Genomic DNA, 18,336 nt, shown 5'->3' with positions numbered 1-18,336 from the left:
AAATATTTAAAACTATATTATTATTATTATTATTATTATTATTATTATTATTATGATTATTATTATTATTATTATTATTATAGTTGTAGGCGTAAAGTATACATACAATATATACATACAGCGAGCAGTGAAAACACCCTACCATAAACAACCAGTTTTATAAATATTCGTTCCAAATTTTATATCCATCCAGTGATCTATTCAAATTTTAAAAGAAAATACAGTTGAGTAAAAAGTTATATGCTCGGGTAGTTTGTTACAGTATTTTGCTGATCTAATATATAGTTAGTTGTGTCTTGGAAGACAGTTTGGAACATATTTTACGCCTTACTTCAAGATGGTGACCACGTGACAAGGCATTAATAAATTTTGGTTGATATATATCATCAATTATATCGAATCAATGTGTTAATTTTAAGATTTGGATAAGATCGCGTCGTAGGCGCCTGAAACTCAAGTGATGGTAAATTTAGTCTTTTTAATCGTTCGTAGTATTAATGATGTCTAAAGTTTGAAGCCTATTTTGTAGGTTTACGTTGAACAGATTCAACCAAAGCTCTCTCGGTTTTTAAATACGGGGTCAAAACAGAGACTATTCAAGATGTGGTCTTATAAACAAATTATATAAATTTAATTTGAGAGCCATTTTTTCATCAATGATGGTGAATGTCTTTTTTAGCATCACAAGAATTTGTTGAGATTTGGTAATAACTGATTGAATATTGAATATTGATTGTGTTTTTTGGTTTGCGGCATTGAACGAGACGTGTTTATCAAGCTACTTATTATTTTCTAAACAAATATGGAAGTTACAACAAAAAATATTGAAAAACTCATAACGACCAAACTAGAAGAACAAAAAAAAAGTATTCTAAATGAAATTGTAATACTTTTAAAAAATCAAGAAATAATATTTACTGATATAATGGATGCGAATTTAAAAATAATAACAGATCGACTTGACAAACCGGAAAAAGAATCTAATAAAGACAAAGCAAAGATTGTAATAATTGAAAAAGACGTTTACGATATGAAGGAAAGTATCAACTTTCAGGAAGAAACCTTTTTAAATAAATTATCACATTCAAACAGTTTGATGGCCAATGAAATAAGCAATTAAAATAAAAAACTATTGATTTGGAAAATCGTTCACGCCGGAATAATTTAAGGATTGATGGATTACCTGAGCTTCCTAACGAAACTTGGGTGATTGTGCAAATCAACTTAGAGATATATTTAGAAACAAGCTAGGAATCTTGGACAGTATAACTATTGAAAGAGCTTATTGTGTCGGGAAAATAAAAGACGATAAATCTCCATGAACAATAATTGTTAAACTATTAGACTTTCAAAATAAAAATAAAGTTTTAACGCTAGCGAAAAAACTCAAGGGTACAGGGATATTCATCAACAAAGGTTACGTGAATAAAACACTGGAAATAAGGAAAAAGCTATGGGAAAATGTTAAATAATTTCGCAAAGAAGGTAAATACCCTATTATTAAATATGATAAAATATTCGTTAAAGAATTTTGTAAATAAGGAAATCGGCACATAACGAAAAATGTTGTAATACAGAATATTTTGATATTCATACTTTTAAAACCCAATTTAAATCATCTAATGAAGGTTTTTCGGTCACACACATAAACATAAAAAGTATTAACACAAATATTAACAAATTAAAAAATTTCCTTTTAGAATGTAGTTACTTATTCAGCATGATTTGTCTTACTGAAACATAATAACTTTCTAACTACCACATAATTTCTTTTGAAAAACAAAACACTAAAGAGAGGAGGAGAAATTATACTCGGAATGATTTCGTAAAAAAGATTAGAAATGACCTTTCATTTTCTGATGCAGGCTCTTTCAATTGAAATAATAGATGATTTCGGAATTAGGCGGCTATTATGAACCACGCGACGCAATGTTTTTCTCGGGAGGGCAAAAATGTAATTAAATCTTTTATAAACATAAAAACAAACAAGTAAATAATAAAACAAATTAGGTATAAAATTTCAAATGTTGTATGTATTTACTCATATTAATACAATTTATATATAAGTTAAGAGAAATTTAGATTTATTATTTAAATAAAATCTTCTCTGTAAATCTTTAAGTAAGTGAAATAGAAAAGATGTGAGCGTTTTTGCAATAAGTTTATCTGATTGTTTATTTATTTTCTTGTTGTTTAAAAAACTATTTTTTATAATTTAACTTTGGTTATTCTTATGTAACTCTTAAGTAGGCTTTAATTTTTTTATAATTAATTTAAATAACTAAATTTTTGTTATTATGTTGAGTTATTATTGTTAGATTGTTAATAATTGTTTGATTTATAGGTTCAAAAAACAGTGTGGTTAATGATCGCTGTGTTGTAGGTATTTGCAATAACGATAAACGTTATCCAGAGCGTTATAAAATATATAGTAACGTTACATCTGGAAAATTATGTTTCCACAAATTGCCTGCAAAGCAGCAGTTAATGAAAGTTTTTTTATTTCCATCCCAGCATGAAATACTGGGATGGAAATAAAAAAACCAACCGATTACGAAAAACTCTGTCTAGCGTTGAATCTGTGGAACAATCAATCCTATCACAAGATTATGATATTGACAAAATCTTATTTCCAATGAAAAAGAGTGGATCAAAAAAAAAAATCTCACTGGAACAGGAATTTCTATTAGTTGATTTGATTTTTTGCAAACCACAAACTTCAGAATATACAAACAAAATATCTTTTTTAAAACTAAAGTGCGTAATACGGGCTTCAAAACCACTATCAAAAAATGAAAAAGCTTTTGGTCCTTGTTCTTGCCAATATATTCCGAATTAAAGCTTTTTTTTTCAGGATATACGAAAATATTTTTTTTTATTTTTTTATTATTTATTTATTTTGCCGTTGATAAATATTACAAAAAAGAAATTACAATAAAAGAAAAATCCTGGCCAGAGCAAGAATAAGACAGGTTGTCTTATCACCGAGCCCCGTCACACAAAAATTTACATGCACAATAAATGATAAAAGACAAAAAGACAGTATAAATACAAAAACAAAAACAAATCAAATACTTCAGCAATAAAATAATTTGTTGCTAACAATCTTCCAGCAGAATAATTTTAAAAATAAAAAAGTAAAAACGACAGAAAATCATGAAAGTTATAAAAACACACACAAAAAAAAAAAATGCGTTGTTTAATTAAAAAAAAAAAGCAATTTATGTAAACATAAGTATTTGGGCTGATTATTTAATATCATCAAAAATATGAACGAAAAAGACAATTTTATTTTCGTTATCTTTTATACTAATGGTTAGAAACCATTTTAATAAAAGCTAAAGATAGTGATAAAGATTTAATTTATTTTCAAGCGATTCAGTCCAAACCTTTAAATTGTTTTCAAAAAAGGTATTTGAAATCTAATATATCGAATTCCATGTTCAGTAAATACCGTTTTACTCTACAAATCTTCGTTGTTTGCGTAAACAGGTAGTTTGGTGATTTTAGGAAACAAAAAATGTGATAAATCAAAAGTGTAAATGTTATTGTTTTTTATAGTTTCCAGAACATCTTTCTCAATATGACCACCTTTATAAAAAACTAAATTAAATTCATATTTATCGAATTGTTTTTTCAAATATGGGATTACTGAACTGCAAAATATAATCTCTCCAGTATATTTAAAAGTAGGATAATATGATAAGCCATGAATATTATTTAGACAATAATAATAAGTTTTTTTGTATTTTTCAGGTAATTCTTCTAATTTTATACACGGTATGACTTGAACGTGATAATATTTTTTAACGTTAAGCGATATTAAACACAATTCCCGAATACAATATTTTCTCCAAGGAATTATTGTTGTTGCTAATGTACTCAATATCTAATATCCACAACTAAAAAAAAGTAAATTTTTTATTAAAAAAAGAGCGTATTCTTTTAATAAAATGAATAAAAAAGTATAATAAGTCAATTTTCAAAAAAAAAAATTTTTTTTTTTTTTATTAAAAAATGAATCGCGTTGATAGCATCATTAAAAAAATTCACAACAATTGCGCAATGTACGCGCTTGATGAAGTGTCTAAAAGATACAAACATTACGAACACAAGTCTGGAAATTCTTCACCTTCATCTGATCGTGTAGAAGAAGAACATTTTACAGATAAAAAATCATTTGATTTTTTACAAAATGTACTCGATTCTAAAAGGATAACATTAAACTCTTACAGTATTGAAAAATGTTTTAAAAACAGTCAATTTAATAATTTACTCGAAAATCCTCAACTTTGTCCTATTCATCTCAACCACTTTGATGATTTGAAAGATCAACTCGGTGAAAACTATATAGCTGAACTCTATAAAGTATTTGTAAAAATATGTTTCCATAGTTATACTAGGCCATTCAGCTACTAAGTCTTTTCTGTTTTCCATAGGTACAGAGTTTGAGTCCAAAGCTGTAAGTTTTTCCGTAAAAGATTGTTTAAGTTTTTTCTCCTACTCGTCGACTGTCTCAATAGCATCTATATTTAATTCCATTAAATATAGATGTTATTGAGACAATAACATCTATATTTAATTCCATTAAATATAGATGTTACTGAGACAATAACATCTATATTTAATTCCATTAAATATAGATGTTATTGTCAATATATTATTTTCTATTATATTTAAAACATAAAAGAAAAATTAACGAGTCTTCTCTTTGCAAATTTAAATAATCTTTATCGAAAACAAATTGGTCTACTGTTTATGTTCAATGCAACCAAGGGCTTACAAATACTGCCCATAATATATTTATAAACATTTTCCTTGAACAAAAAAACAAACTATACAAAAATCTTTTTGAAAAAATTTTAGTATTAATAGGTAGTATTAATAAAACATGGAATACTGTGAACGAAATTGTTGGTAAAACTAAACTAAAATCAGAAACTTTAATCTACAGAATCAAAGAAAATGGGTTTGAGTATACAAATAAAGAATCTCCGGAAATTTTAATAATTTTTTTGTAAATGGTGGCCCAAACCTAGCATCACAAATAAATAATTCAAAAAAATCATTTAATAATTATTTTACTGACCATACTAGCTTACATCTTGAAAATAATCTAATAGGAAACAAAATTTTAAGTGAATATCAGTACGGTTTTCTAACGAATCATTCAACGGAACATGCAATCATAGACCTCATGAACAACATCAGCTCATCTTTTGATAAAGGACAGTTTGTATTGCGAGTTTTTATTGACCTTACAAAAGCTTTCGATACGGTCAACCATAAAATTCTGATTAAAAAAATGAAAAACTATGGTATAAAAAACAAAACTATTAAATGGTTCACCAGTTATTTAAATAATAGACAACAATGTGTCATAATCGACGATATTTCTAAATTAAAAATAAAATGTGGTGTTCCACAGGGATCAATTCTTGCCCCCTTGTTGTTTATTATATACATTAAAGACCTTCCTAAAATCTCTAAAAATCTTGATTACATAATGTTCGCAGATGATACAAATCTGTTTTATTCATCTTCTTTTGTCAATGAACTTTTTGATAAAGTCAACCTTGAGCTTCAACAACTTAAAACATGGTTCGGTGTTAATAAGTTATCAATAAACGTAAAAAAATTAAATATAATTTATTTCATTCAAAGCAACAATAAAAGACACTTCCATCAATTCATCCCACTTTAAGTATCAATTACAACAATATTGAAAGAACCCAAAAAATTAAACTTCTTTGAGTGGTTATAGAAAAAAAATGTTTCATGGACAGCCCAAATAAAGGCCATCAACACTCAAATATCTGAAAATCATGGTTTACTTTCCAAAGCTAGACCATTTTTATCACAAAAAAACTTAAAAACTCTTTACTTTTTGTTTGTACATAGTCATCTTACATACGCTAACATTGCTTGGGGAAGAACACACAAAACAAAACTAATGTCTCTTTATCGACGGCAGAAGTATGCTTCTAGAATCATATATCATAAATAAACCTCTATTAAAGAAATAAGCGAAATGTTTAGCGCTTTCATTTATCAAATCAATATCTATGCTAATATACTATTTATGCTAAAGTATAAAATGGGATCAGTGCCTTCACGGTTTACAGAAAACTTCTATCATTCAATTACCAATAAGTTTAACACTAGAGCAACTGGTAACTTTATCGCACCCCGAAAAAAAACAAAAAACTCTCATTTCTCTATCTCTTATTTAGGCCCCTATTTATAGAACAAATTAATTACGAAATACACCATAATTACTCTTCCTGACAATATATTTTCTTTAAAATCAAAACTTAAAAATTTTGTTCTTAATATAGATAATTACAAAAATTTGTTCTAGTTCACATGATAAATCAAAATTTGAACTAAATCAATCTAGAACATGAGAAAAGAAAGATTTATATATATATATCTAAAAAAAATATAAAAAATAAAAAAATAAAAAAATAAAAAATAAAAAAAATACACACACACAAATCATAACACAACTAGAAAAAACAAAACAAAATTCTATGACAATAATATTTAAAATATTTGGGCGTAAGAATCACAATGTTTATGTGTATCTTGTGTAATACCCCAAGGTTCTCGATGATAAGACTTATTCAGTCTTCTACGAGTTCCCTATAACAATATAATTATCTTAACAAGTCCTTCATAATATATTCAACTAATGCTTCCTAAATTTTTTTTTTTTCAATTGTTTCTTCTTTTTTAACTGAGTGTTATTTTTTCTGTTAAATGTATTTTAGCAGTATTTGGTTAAATTTAATCTTTTGTAACGGAAGTATATTTTGCTTATATTACGATGTGAAAAAATTGTAACTAATATGTAGTTGTAAAAACGTAAATAAAAAAAATAATGATAAAAATATGTGTGCTTCAAACACACTCTTTAGTAGAGCTTCTTAGGCTTTCATTTATACCTTGGTTATTTTGCAAAAAGTAACTGTACATAGGATTGGTTTACCATAATAGATAACACAACATTTTGAAATATTTAATTTAAGTAATCAAGTGTGTGACCACTCGTATACTAAACGTAGACAATGGGCTCTACCAGTACAAAGCACCTTTTGATTTTTTTATTCTCAATGTTCCTTGCTGTATAAGTACCTCATGGAAGGTCCACAGACAGGTAAGAAAATAATTACAGACCAGTTGGAGAAGTTACTTCGTAAAGATTTAGATCCCCACCAATATGTTACTTCGCAGCAGATTAAATCTTTGTTTTCGAGATGGGCTAAAAAGTATAAAGTAGGATCATTGAAAGAACCGGAAGAAACAGCAAGCAATCAGCTAATTGACAAAGATGAAATGAATAATAAAGACAATTATGATAACAACGATGTTAAAAATATTGAAAATAACGATGAAGATGATGAAAATAACGAGATGAATTTGGAATGGCAATACAAGAACATGTGAATGTTATAATATAATATATTATTACAGTATTTAAAATATAATACTGACATAGTTGACAACAACAGAGAACTTTCTAATTTTAATGTATTCTTTTTTTTTTTTTGTATCAGTGAATTCATTATTGCTTTTTAGTATCAGTGAATTGTTTCTATTATCAGTGCATTTGTTTATTTAGGTACATTTTATTATTGATGAGCTACCAGCGAATAAGAAAGACAGTTGGGTGGCTGTGGAACATAATAGCAATGTGTACAATAATTCGCCGTTCAGATTGATGAGAATAGCATCAGTGTTTCGTGCATGGAATACGTAGCAGCACGTGACAAAAACTGTTTTAAATGGCTAGTAACAGAGCAAATAACTACGAGAAAGATCAAATTCTATGTCAAATTGCGCCACCTACTTCAATCAAGCCAAGATCATATTTCACTGTAAACTAAGGTTATCTTGAATAGCATACTTCTTCGTAGAAAATAATTAGAATATTTTTAATTTATTCTACCACTAACATACTTGTTTTTATATGATGTTGTAGAGTATTATATATCTAAATATATGTTTATATTATGAAGAAAATCAGATTTTTATCTTTTTTAAAATTGATTTTACTAGAGAGTAAGTTAAGATCGAACGTAAATTTTTTTTATATAGCAGTCTATATTTTTATGAACATTTTTTCAGTTAATCCTTTTTTTTTTAATATTTTGGCTTTAGTTTTTACAGCGGTCTAAAGTTGGAACATTTTTTTCCAAACATATTTTTCACGGCTGATGTTTTGAGATGCGATTGCAACCACGCACAATTTTATATTTTTAGTGAAAGATTCTCGAAGGCTTCAATAGCTACGGCTTCTTAAAGTTCGTACTTTTTCACAATTATTGTACTTTTAGAATATGATTTCTCGACAGCGAATAACTTTTTAATTTTTGTTTTTTACTTTTTTAGTAAAACTGTAGTTTTCTTTTATAATTAAGTTGACAAAATATTTTAAAATAAATAATATTCCAGTTATAGCTTCTTAAAGTATGACATAGGGGAACCTGTAGTACCTTTGACCACTTTTTTCTTTAAGGCGTTTTTTGCGTAGTCTATTGAGTAAATTTAAACCATTCAAACTATATAATATTCTCTCAAATTTTGCTCAAAAACTATACTCATGACTTTTTTTTCATTCGACCAAGAAGTATCTTTATCCCGCGTTTTAAAAAAAAGAAGTCAATTGGTCACGTACGTTGTACCTTTGACCGATGCGCGTTGTTCCTTTGACCAAGATGTTATTATTAAAAAATCATGCAATGTTTGAACCTCTTTAATATTTTAGCTTGTTATATATATTATATAGCAACTTCTGGCCTACCTTATATCAATAAAAAAACAAATCTAACTATTTTGTAATCAATCCTAATTTCCTAAAAAAAAATTAGAAAAATCAATCTATACAATCTTGCAAAGACTTGTGTATCGAAGTTACGATACTCAGTATTACTAATAGTATTACTAATTTTTTAAATAAAATCAGTTATTATAACTATTAAGATAAAGTCACATATTTTGTTAAGTTTTTGTTGGTCAAAGGTACAACATTTTAGTCTGGTCAAAAGTACACGAGATGGGTTTCTTTAACAACTATCATCTTAATCCCCATTTACGGTCAGACATAACCATCCACACTTTTCCATAATAAAAAAATGATGTTGGGTGATGTTTATAATGTCGTAGATAAATCAAACAACAATTTATCACATTTTAAAAATCAGAATAAGATTAACACAAATATTTACTTTTTAAGAGCTAAATCTTATAATTACTTGTGGATCGATACCATCTATCCTAAGTACGATGTTTTACGATAAGAAGAGTCGTCATGGACTATTATTTCAAATTGAACTTCATGTTTTTAAAAAAAAATAATAGTCGACAGAGTAGAGTGACCAAAGGTACAACGTGGTCAAAGGTACAACAGGTTCCCCTAATGCAAATAAGCAAATTGACAAATGTTCTTCCGATTTTCAAAGTACCGCCATGTCCGAACGACAAATATTTAGACTAAAATACTTTGTATTTATCATTGTATCTAATATACAAAGCAAATATGTGAAAAAGAGTGGAATTGGTGACATTCAATATTTTTTTCTTCAAAATTGTCTGATTCTTAGAGACAATTGATCTTATACATTAAAAATTGAAGCGCGAAAAACTAGCGTAAACTTAATGTTGCTTATTTTTTGACGTATGCATATATATTATTATTTTAAACTTAAATATTCAATTTAACATTATTTCTTTAATTTAAAAAGAATTTTTTTTTTGTCTCTAATTTTTAATTCATTTTTTGTGTGAATGTTTTGTTTTGAAGAAAAAGAATGAAATATCTATTTATTAATTATAATTAATTTTTTTTTACTTTTTTTTTTTTGCGGTCGCCACATTTTATAGCTTCGGTAAAAAAAAGAAAAAATAAGTTTCAATAGAATTCGAACAAAATTTTGAATTTAAAAGTTTAAAAGTTAAGTTGATCGAAAAAAAAATCGATTTTCGAATGTTTTGAAGTCAAAAAATGCAAAAGTTTTTTTCTTCGTACACTAAACGTTAAACGCTCATTGAAATTTATTGACCGTTTCACAAAATGAATTCGTGCGAAGAAAATGAATCCAATGAGGAAATAGCCGACGAGCAAGCAGTTGATTTAAAGAATCAAGATCCTTATCTTAGACATTCACCTGGTGATGTTGAAATTCCAAATCGGATTTTTGTAAAAGGTTTCTCTAAAGAAACTACTGAAGATGATCTAATCAACTTTTTTGAAATATACGGAATTGTAATAGAAGCCAATATAATACGGGATAAACAAGGCCTTAGTAAAGGATACGGATTTGTAACATTTGATAGTCAAACAATAGCTGAATCAGTAAAATTAGAAGGCACTGTACCATTTAAAGATCGAGAAGTGGTGATAGGGCACGCAAAAATTAGACCAATAAAATTTAAAAATTTGGAACAATATAACTCTGGTTGCTGGTATGTGCAACAACAACAACCGGCTTATTATTCTCCCGACGGCGTAAACTTTTATTTAGTTCAACAACAGCAACCACCACCACAATACCAGCAGCCAGTGAGTTTTGTGACTTCACCTTCGCAACCCTTCTATCCTGCAGAGGTATTTTATTAGTCATTGATAATAAAATTATAGTGATTTATAAAAACAATTTAAATAATACTAAACATTATAATGAATAATAAAACATGCATTTTATAATATAAATAGTTTTTATACAAATCAGTATAACAGGCATCTCTCCTTCGTCATCCATAAATTACGTCATGCTACTAAGGGGTAGGGGGTGGGTGGGTGTTTTTGTGACAACTCGTACAAAACTTGTTAATTAAGTGTTACGATTTCGTGATCGAAAATTGCGTGACGTAATTTATAGACGAACCCTTAAAGTTATTAAAAATCTCATTGTTACAAAACGGTGTAATTGTTACAAAAAGCTTACACCTCGTATTGTTTAAACGAAGTTGAAAATTTCCTACACAATGAAATGAAAATAAAAATATTTTAAAAATAACTCTTATGCATTTTAATATTTAAATGCAATTTTTCTTTTGGCTGAATAATTGATAAGAAAAAAATAATTTCCTGTAACATAATAAGTGCAAATTCAAGTACTAATACAATCAAATTAAAATAACATCGTTTTCTATGTATTTCTAGTTTTATTTTTTAGTTTTAATTTTTTTCTTCACAGCAATATTATACTCAACAATATTCACCAGCAGTTCCATATCCGTCAACAGCATGGTATACACAACAAGTTCCTATCCAACCAACAACTGCTGCACCAAGTTCTGCAACTGCTCAACTAATACAAAATGTTACTCCGCAGCAGGTGTTTACTCAGCCAATCTATACTTCAAATACTTTACATACTGTACCGCAATTTACCACATTTGCATTACCCCAAGGTTACTGTAAAGGTACAAAAAATTGTTTTTATTTTCTTGGTACAATAAATAATTGTAGCGACTGACAAGTTGAATTTTTTTTCAAAATTTTTTTTAAGATTTTCAATTTTTTTACAACCGATGATTTTTTGATAACTTTAGTTGCATAACCATATCTTCCCAAGCAGCACAACACGTTTGACCTACATAAAGATAACGTTGGCCCAACATTTTCGACGTTTTTCTGACGTTTGCCCAACGTAGTGTGCTGCACGGGTTATTTATATTTCATGCAGTATTTGCAATATTTCATTAGTATTTCAAATCATTTTATTCGATAGGAGTGAACACTTTGACTCAAAGCATGAACAACATGGCTATTAATGAGCAGCTAATAAGACGTAAGGAGGAAGGAGGATATGAGTTTCACTCAGTTATACAGACATCTCCGCAATCCCCTGCACATGTTGTTCCTGTGGCTTATGAAAGCAAAATAATGCATAAAGATGATGATCATATAAACGAGGTAGATATTCTTTTATTTTACTTTTTTTAATATTTTTACATAATTGTTTCAGATGTCGTTAATTTTAGTTTGTTCTTTATTTTTTATGAAAACATTTTTAAAATGTTTTAGGGCATGCCTACAAATTTAGTATATTTGCAAGAGCCGACAAAAATGAAAACTGTCCATGTTGTAAAACGGGATATATCGCATGGCATTTACTAAACTATGTGAGTAAAGTTAAATGGAGATATCTATAAAAAAATTAGTAACACCGCAGTTTCTGGTCCAAGAAATCATTAACTCTTTATACTTTAAATGTTTCATAATTTTTGTTACTTTAAATGGAAACTTTTATGGTTTTCTCCGCTTTTTGATCAAAGTAAAATAACATGCATATATACTTTCGTATAAAATCAATGTATTCAGAATTATTATCTTTTTAAATTTGGAGAATGAAATAAAATTATTTATTTATTTATTGGTAATAAAATTTATTCGTAATCTTATATAAAAAAATTCTTTCTACTAAACTCGATTAATTTTTAAGCACGATTTTAAATTTTTTGAAATAAATTTTTATGGGAAGTTTTTAGAAAAAATGATTTTTGAACAAGTTCCCTTTTTTTTTTTGAAATCAAAAAAGTTTTTAAAAAGGTTCAGTTCTAGTTAATTTAGTCTTACATTTTTACGGTATATATACTACTCTTACCGAATTTTAATTGGAAATCGTTCAGAAGATTATATATATATATATATATATATATATATATATATATATATATATATATATATATATATATATATATATATATATATATATATATATATATATATATATATATATTTAATAATAATAACATTTTATAGATATATTATTTTCAAAATAAATTGTAGTTTAATTTGTAGTCGTCAATATATTTGTACGAAAAAAGTACCCGCGAAATTTTCAACCAAATAATTTCATTGGTTCGTTTTTTTAATGTTTTCTCATGCTCACGCGATCTATAGCGTTTCATAAAATGTTGCGCTGTCGAAGGGCTTGAAGAAATTTTTTTTTTAATTTCTGTTGGCTGCTTAAATAAAAAAAAATATTTTGTATAAAAACAACATGTTAAAACATTTATTTAAATTTAATAAGGCATTTAATCATATAATGTAGCTTTTTTATTATTTTTTTATTGTAAATCTATTAACAATATCATTTTTTGACATTTTTTTAGTTATTTATTTTTTGACATTTTTTTAGTTATTATTTGAATTGTTTTAGTTTTAAGAGCCATTTCTTGTATAAATTGAGCAGTCAGTGCATGCGACTCTCTTCAAATAGCTTATGTACAGAAAAACGCAAACACAATACGAACTAAAATTTGTGACACCTGCTACGCCATAGAAAGAATTTGACCCTGATAAAATAATGGACATTAATAAAATTTTGGACAAATCTCTTTAAAGCAGCGAGAGTGCAACTGAAGCTCTTAATGCAAGTCTAATAAAATATAGATTAAAAAGAAAGTTGAAATATCTGAAAGATACAATAAAAGATGAATTAAAACGCCAATATGCTTGCTCAGAAAAATAGTTAAAGAAAAAGTTTGTGAAAGCTCTGCCTCCTGGAAAAGAGGAAGTACTTATCTTAACTATACTTTCTTAACAGATGAATATTCGCTCTCAGGCAGTATATAAACAAAGTGAAACCGACAATTGAAAATAATAAAAACAGTCAAGTTAATGATAACAAAGAAGTTAATAGGGAAAACAATGGCTGTATCCACACCGATATCAATAGTTATAGATAGTAATCAATATGAGGAGGACATCCCCAACCAGTGGCATCACTAGGGGACTAGGGGGTGCGGAGAATGCAGGCCGCACCGGGTGACACAATTACAACCTGACACAAAAGAGTGACACCAAAATAAGAAAAATGCAAATCTGACAGAACTGCTCATGCTCGTGTTAATTTATCTTTGCGATTAACCTAACAAATAGTTTTCAGATTTTGATTATTCGATATTTTTATTAATAACTCATGTGATATAATTATTAATAACTTATGTGAAATTAAAAAATAATTAATAACTAAGTTATTTTTTAATTTCACATAAAAATCTTTCGTCTTTTACTCAAGATCAAAAAAGTTTTTATTTTAAGGTGGTAGTCTACCTTTAAACCTAAATCCTAAAATTTTGTATAAAAAAACCCAATTTTTGGCTGTAATATTAAAAACCTTACAAAACTAAGGAATTTAAATTTAAATTTTCAATTTTGGTTTTGGAACACTGTTTTTTCGTCCGCGGGACCAAAAAAAGGGCATTTACGCTGCGATAAATAACTCAAGAACGATTAAAGATACAGTTCTGGATTTTTTTGTACATCATCTAATAAGGAAGTTGAACTGGCTGAATTAAGGGAAAAAAATATTATTAAAAGTTTTTGTTTAAATGATAATTCAAAATGGCAGCAAAATTTTGACCCAAAATACAGATTTTGAGCCCAACTAACTAAAGAACCAAAAAAGTTAAAATAATTTTTTTTAAATTCAGCTAATAGATTATATATAAAAGAATTAATGTACCAAATTTCAGGTCCATAGCATTTAATTGAGAAAAGTTATTTATCGCACCGTATCAAAAAACCTTATTTTGAGAAAAACAGAAAAGAAAATCCAATTCTTTTAGTCTAATTTAAGCCAAAAACTCACAAATTGCATTAACAAAGCATTATTCTGGAAAAACAAACTTTTTCAAATCATTATTGGCTTTAGAAATGTTTTTTTAAGACTTTAAAGTTTAAAAACGACTTTAAAAACAAGAAAATAATAAAAATACATAAAGCAATAAATTAGTAAATTGTAAATTAGTAAAACGCTATATATAATAATGTAAAAAAAATTGTATAATAACGTAGAAAAAAATAATTTAAAAAAGACCAGTCTCATATACTACTCCTTCCATTTCTTCATTGGAATCTGCAAATCCTTTACGCTGAACTCTTTTTTTTTTCCGTTTAAGCTTGACTTTCGGAGTAGACTTAAGATTCATATTAGCGACTCTTACAAAATCTTTATTTGTGCAAAACTCTTGCGTAAATTTTCCATTATACATATTTAGCATAGCAAATACATTTAAAACTCCATTTATTCCCTCATTAAAATTTATGATTGCAGATGAGACACCAATTTCTAATGTGTCTCTAGCAACAAAAATATCCTTCGGACATCTTTTCCAAATAATTCCATTTAACGATTCATTGTTGTTTTGTGTTTGCCCATGCAAACACTTACTTAGTAAATCATCATCACTTAAACTAAGAAAAATTGGTTTTATTATGTCTCTTACAACAATGGGTAGTCCTGGTTTTTCTTTATACAGGGCTGTACGATTTATTTTATTATACTGGTATTTACACCAACTTTCAGGGGTTATTGGACACATTTGGTGGCGACTATCTAATGTAAGTGCATCTGAGCAATGGTGAAGTACTGCACCAATTGCTTTTTTTAACTGGTAAACTGTTCCACCATTACATTGACGTACTGCAATTCCAAAATAATTTTGAAGTTTATTAATTTCTTTTTCGGTAAGACGATTTTTTCCAAGTGGTTTCCCATCAGACAATTTTAGTTTATTAGTGGCTTTAAATTAACGAAGTCTGCTACCAACTCTTTTTTGTATGTGTCCAACACATTCTAACTTTTGGACAATAAGATTTTTGTATGGATTACATTTAGCAACTTCTAGATAAGATTTTGAGTCACCGTCACCAATATAATAAGCATAACGTAAATTTCTGTCTGATTCTGATGATGTAAAACATTCAACAATTCCAGCTGCCTCCATTGCGCCTGATGAGCCCTTATGGTTAATGCTACATTCATGTGTACTAAGAAACTTATCATATTCATCAGTGCCTTTTTTTGTTTCCCATTTATCACATTGATGGCATACTTTAGATTTAATGCAGTAGTCAATGCATTTTCTAGTATCGCTTGAAATTATAGTTACAACACCATTTAAAGAAAAGAATCCTCGCTTTTGCCAGGTGCCATCACATGAAACTGTAATATCTGTCTTGTTCTCACCAGGATCTTGCCTAATCTCAACAGCTGCTTTATTCATAAAAATTAGAGCAACTTGCTTGTAAGCCGCTAATATATTCCTTTGAATAGCAATAATGGATCTCATATTTACATCCGATTGATATTGCCCACGAGATTCATCATCAATTTCTTGGCTAGTGTAAACCCTTTCACTCCATGAGCAGACTGAGGCTGTACATGTAAACTCTAATAAAACAGACAGTCCTTTCTTTCTTGATAAATCTATAGAAAGTTCAATACTCCTCGATTGACATTCAGAGCACATAGCAATTTCATCTATGATACTTTTTAAAATAAAGCTATCCAACATGATGTAACAGTGTGGAAAATTCGATTTTTTATTAGGTAATGAAGTTCGTTTTGTTGATACTATAGTTGCTTTATGATTTAATAATGTAAGTTTCTTTAATGAAGCTGAAGCATTTAAATTACTTGTTGAAGGTATGTTATTAACAAGAATATTTTCTAAGTCAATGTTGGGTTCAGGAGCTTTAAAAAATCTTTTGCCATGAAAACGTCGTTTTTTGAAAATTCTTGATCCTCCTGCCTTCCGTCTTTTTCCAGCATCAAGTTTTTTATTTTCCATACTTATTATTTTTTTCTAAATTTGAATAATAATCATAATCATCTAACTGAATACACAAGTAGGACTTCTAGCACGAATCAAATAAATTATCGTAAATTAAGAACTATAATAATATATAAATACAAAATATATCTGCCAGCAGCAAAAGCATGCTTCTATTAAATCTTTTCGAATATATTTCGAGTTATTCTTTTGGTTATACTTTAAAACTACATGTGGATGTCCTGGATTACTTTTAGATGCTTACCAATGATTAAAACAAGTTCAGGTGAGCTTCGTTTTTTAAATTTTAATAAGGATCCGTTTTTAATTTTTTTTTTTTTTGAAATCGCAAAATTTATGCGATTTTCATAAAAAAAAATTATACCACCTATGTCTAATGATAAAATCATATAAGTTGTAAATATTTTTTTAAAAAACAAATATCACCATCATTTTCTACGTATATGATATTGGGTAAAACAGTACAATTTGAAATTTTGAAAATTTTCATATTTTAAGGTAGACTACTACCTTAATCAAAAGATTGTTTTTCGGATGTCTTTCACAAAAATTAAAGACAAAAATGTCTAAGGTAGGTAGTTTTATGATAAACAAACCCAAAAAATAAAATCGGAAATTTTTTGATTAGCCATAAGTTTTCCGATTTTATTTTTTGGGTTTGTTTATAAAATCGGAAAACTTATGGCTAATCAAAAAATTAGCAAAACACTATATATATAGTGTTTTGCTAATTTTTTGATTAGCCATAAGTTTTCCGATTTTATTTTTTGGGTTTGTTTATCATAAAACTACCTACCTTAGACATAGGCGCTGGAAGTGTTTAAAGACTGGGGGGAAGCGGAAATGGGTGGGGCTTGGGAAGGGTACCCCTCCCTGAATGGGGTGTTTGGGGACATTATCCCACTGAAATTTGTATAGGCATTACTAACCCTGCTAAATGCAGATTTGCAATCCTTTTGAAATCATTATATTTAAATATTTAGTACAAAACAAAATCTACCAAAAACAATTACAGTTACTGTAAAAAATGCCCAAACGTTCACGGGTTTAAGCCACAAACTGCTTCATGAGTGCTGTAATGTCAACCTTGTCTAGGTAATATTTGTTAATGTGCGCAGCCAAGTATTAAGCCGTCTCAATGCAATGAAGGACCTTTCAGAACCAGCTACGGATATTGGAACAGGTAAACACAACACAACTACCTGTTCCACCATGTCAAATAACCTGCGGGTACTTGGTTCAAGGTCTTTTAAAGATGCTGCTAGCTGGTGTAAATCTTTAGGCAGTGACTTGTCCTTAAACAACTGTGGAAGCAGTTGCAGCTGTAACTGCAACATAGGATTGTAGTAATGTAGAACAATTAATTACATATGTTATCCGGATAACATATGTAATTAATTGTTCTACATTACGGCTTTGAGCTCCATGCGAGAAACGAGCAGGAGCATTAACTGTGGAGCTACGCTGTGCCTTAGGCAGCTCGAGATTCAGTGTGGTAGCTTTCTCGATGGTCTTCCTGTGTAATTCTGAAGCAAACTCATCACTACGCAAGTCTTGAAGTTGGGCCAGAAGGAGTTGAACACATTTTTCAGCGGCTGACGCACTCAGTGATGGGCTCTGTAAAGCTTTGGCAACCAATTCAAATATGGAAAACAGAGCATTGCATAATAGGACTCCATAAAAGGTTTGTGCCTTAGAAACTTGTTTGGTTAAGCCTGAGATATTAGCCCTTGCATCAACTCG

General features: G+C 28.4%; 1 protein-coding gene across 1 annotated transcript; it reads left to right on the top strand.

The window, feature by feature from the left end:
* Positions 1-10,014: 10,014 nt before the first annotated feature.
* LOC100212467 (protein boule) lies at positions 10,015-12,458 on the top strand. The gene is made up of 4 exons (XM_065817549.1): positions 10,015-10,609; positions 11,202-11,430; positions 11,739-11,923; positions 12,035-12,458. Exons 1-4 carry the CDS (start codon positions 10,076-10,078, stop codon positions 12,125-12,127), a joined length of 1,041 nt encoding a protein of 346 aa, XP_065673621.1. The 5' UTR covers positions 10,015-10,075; the 3' UTR covers positions 12,128-12,458.
* Positions 12,459-18,336: the final 5,878 nt, after the last annotated feature.

Source organism: Hydra vulgaris, chromosome 14 (assembly GCF_038396675.1).
Source record: "Hydra vulgaris chromosome 14, alternate assembly HydraT2T_AEP".
Classification (NCBI taxonomy): domain Eukaryota; kingdom Metazoa; phylum Cnidaria; class Hydrozoa; order Anthoathecata; family Hydridae; genus Hydra; species Hydra vulgaris.
The sequence above is the reverse complement of the archived record's forward strand: the minus strand, read 5'-3'. Positions and strand labels throughout refer to the sequence as shown.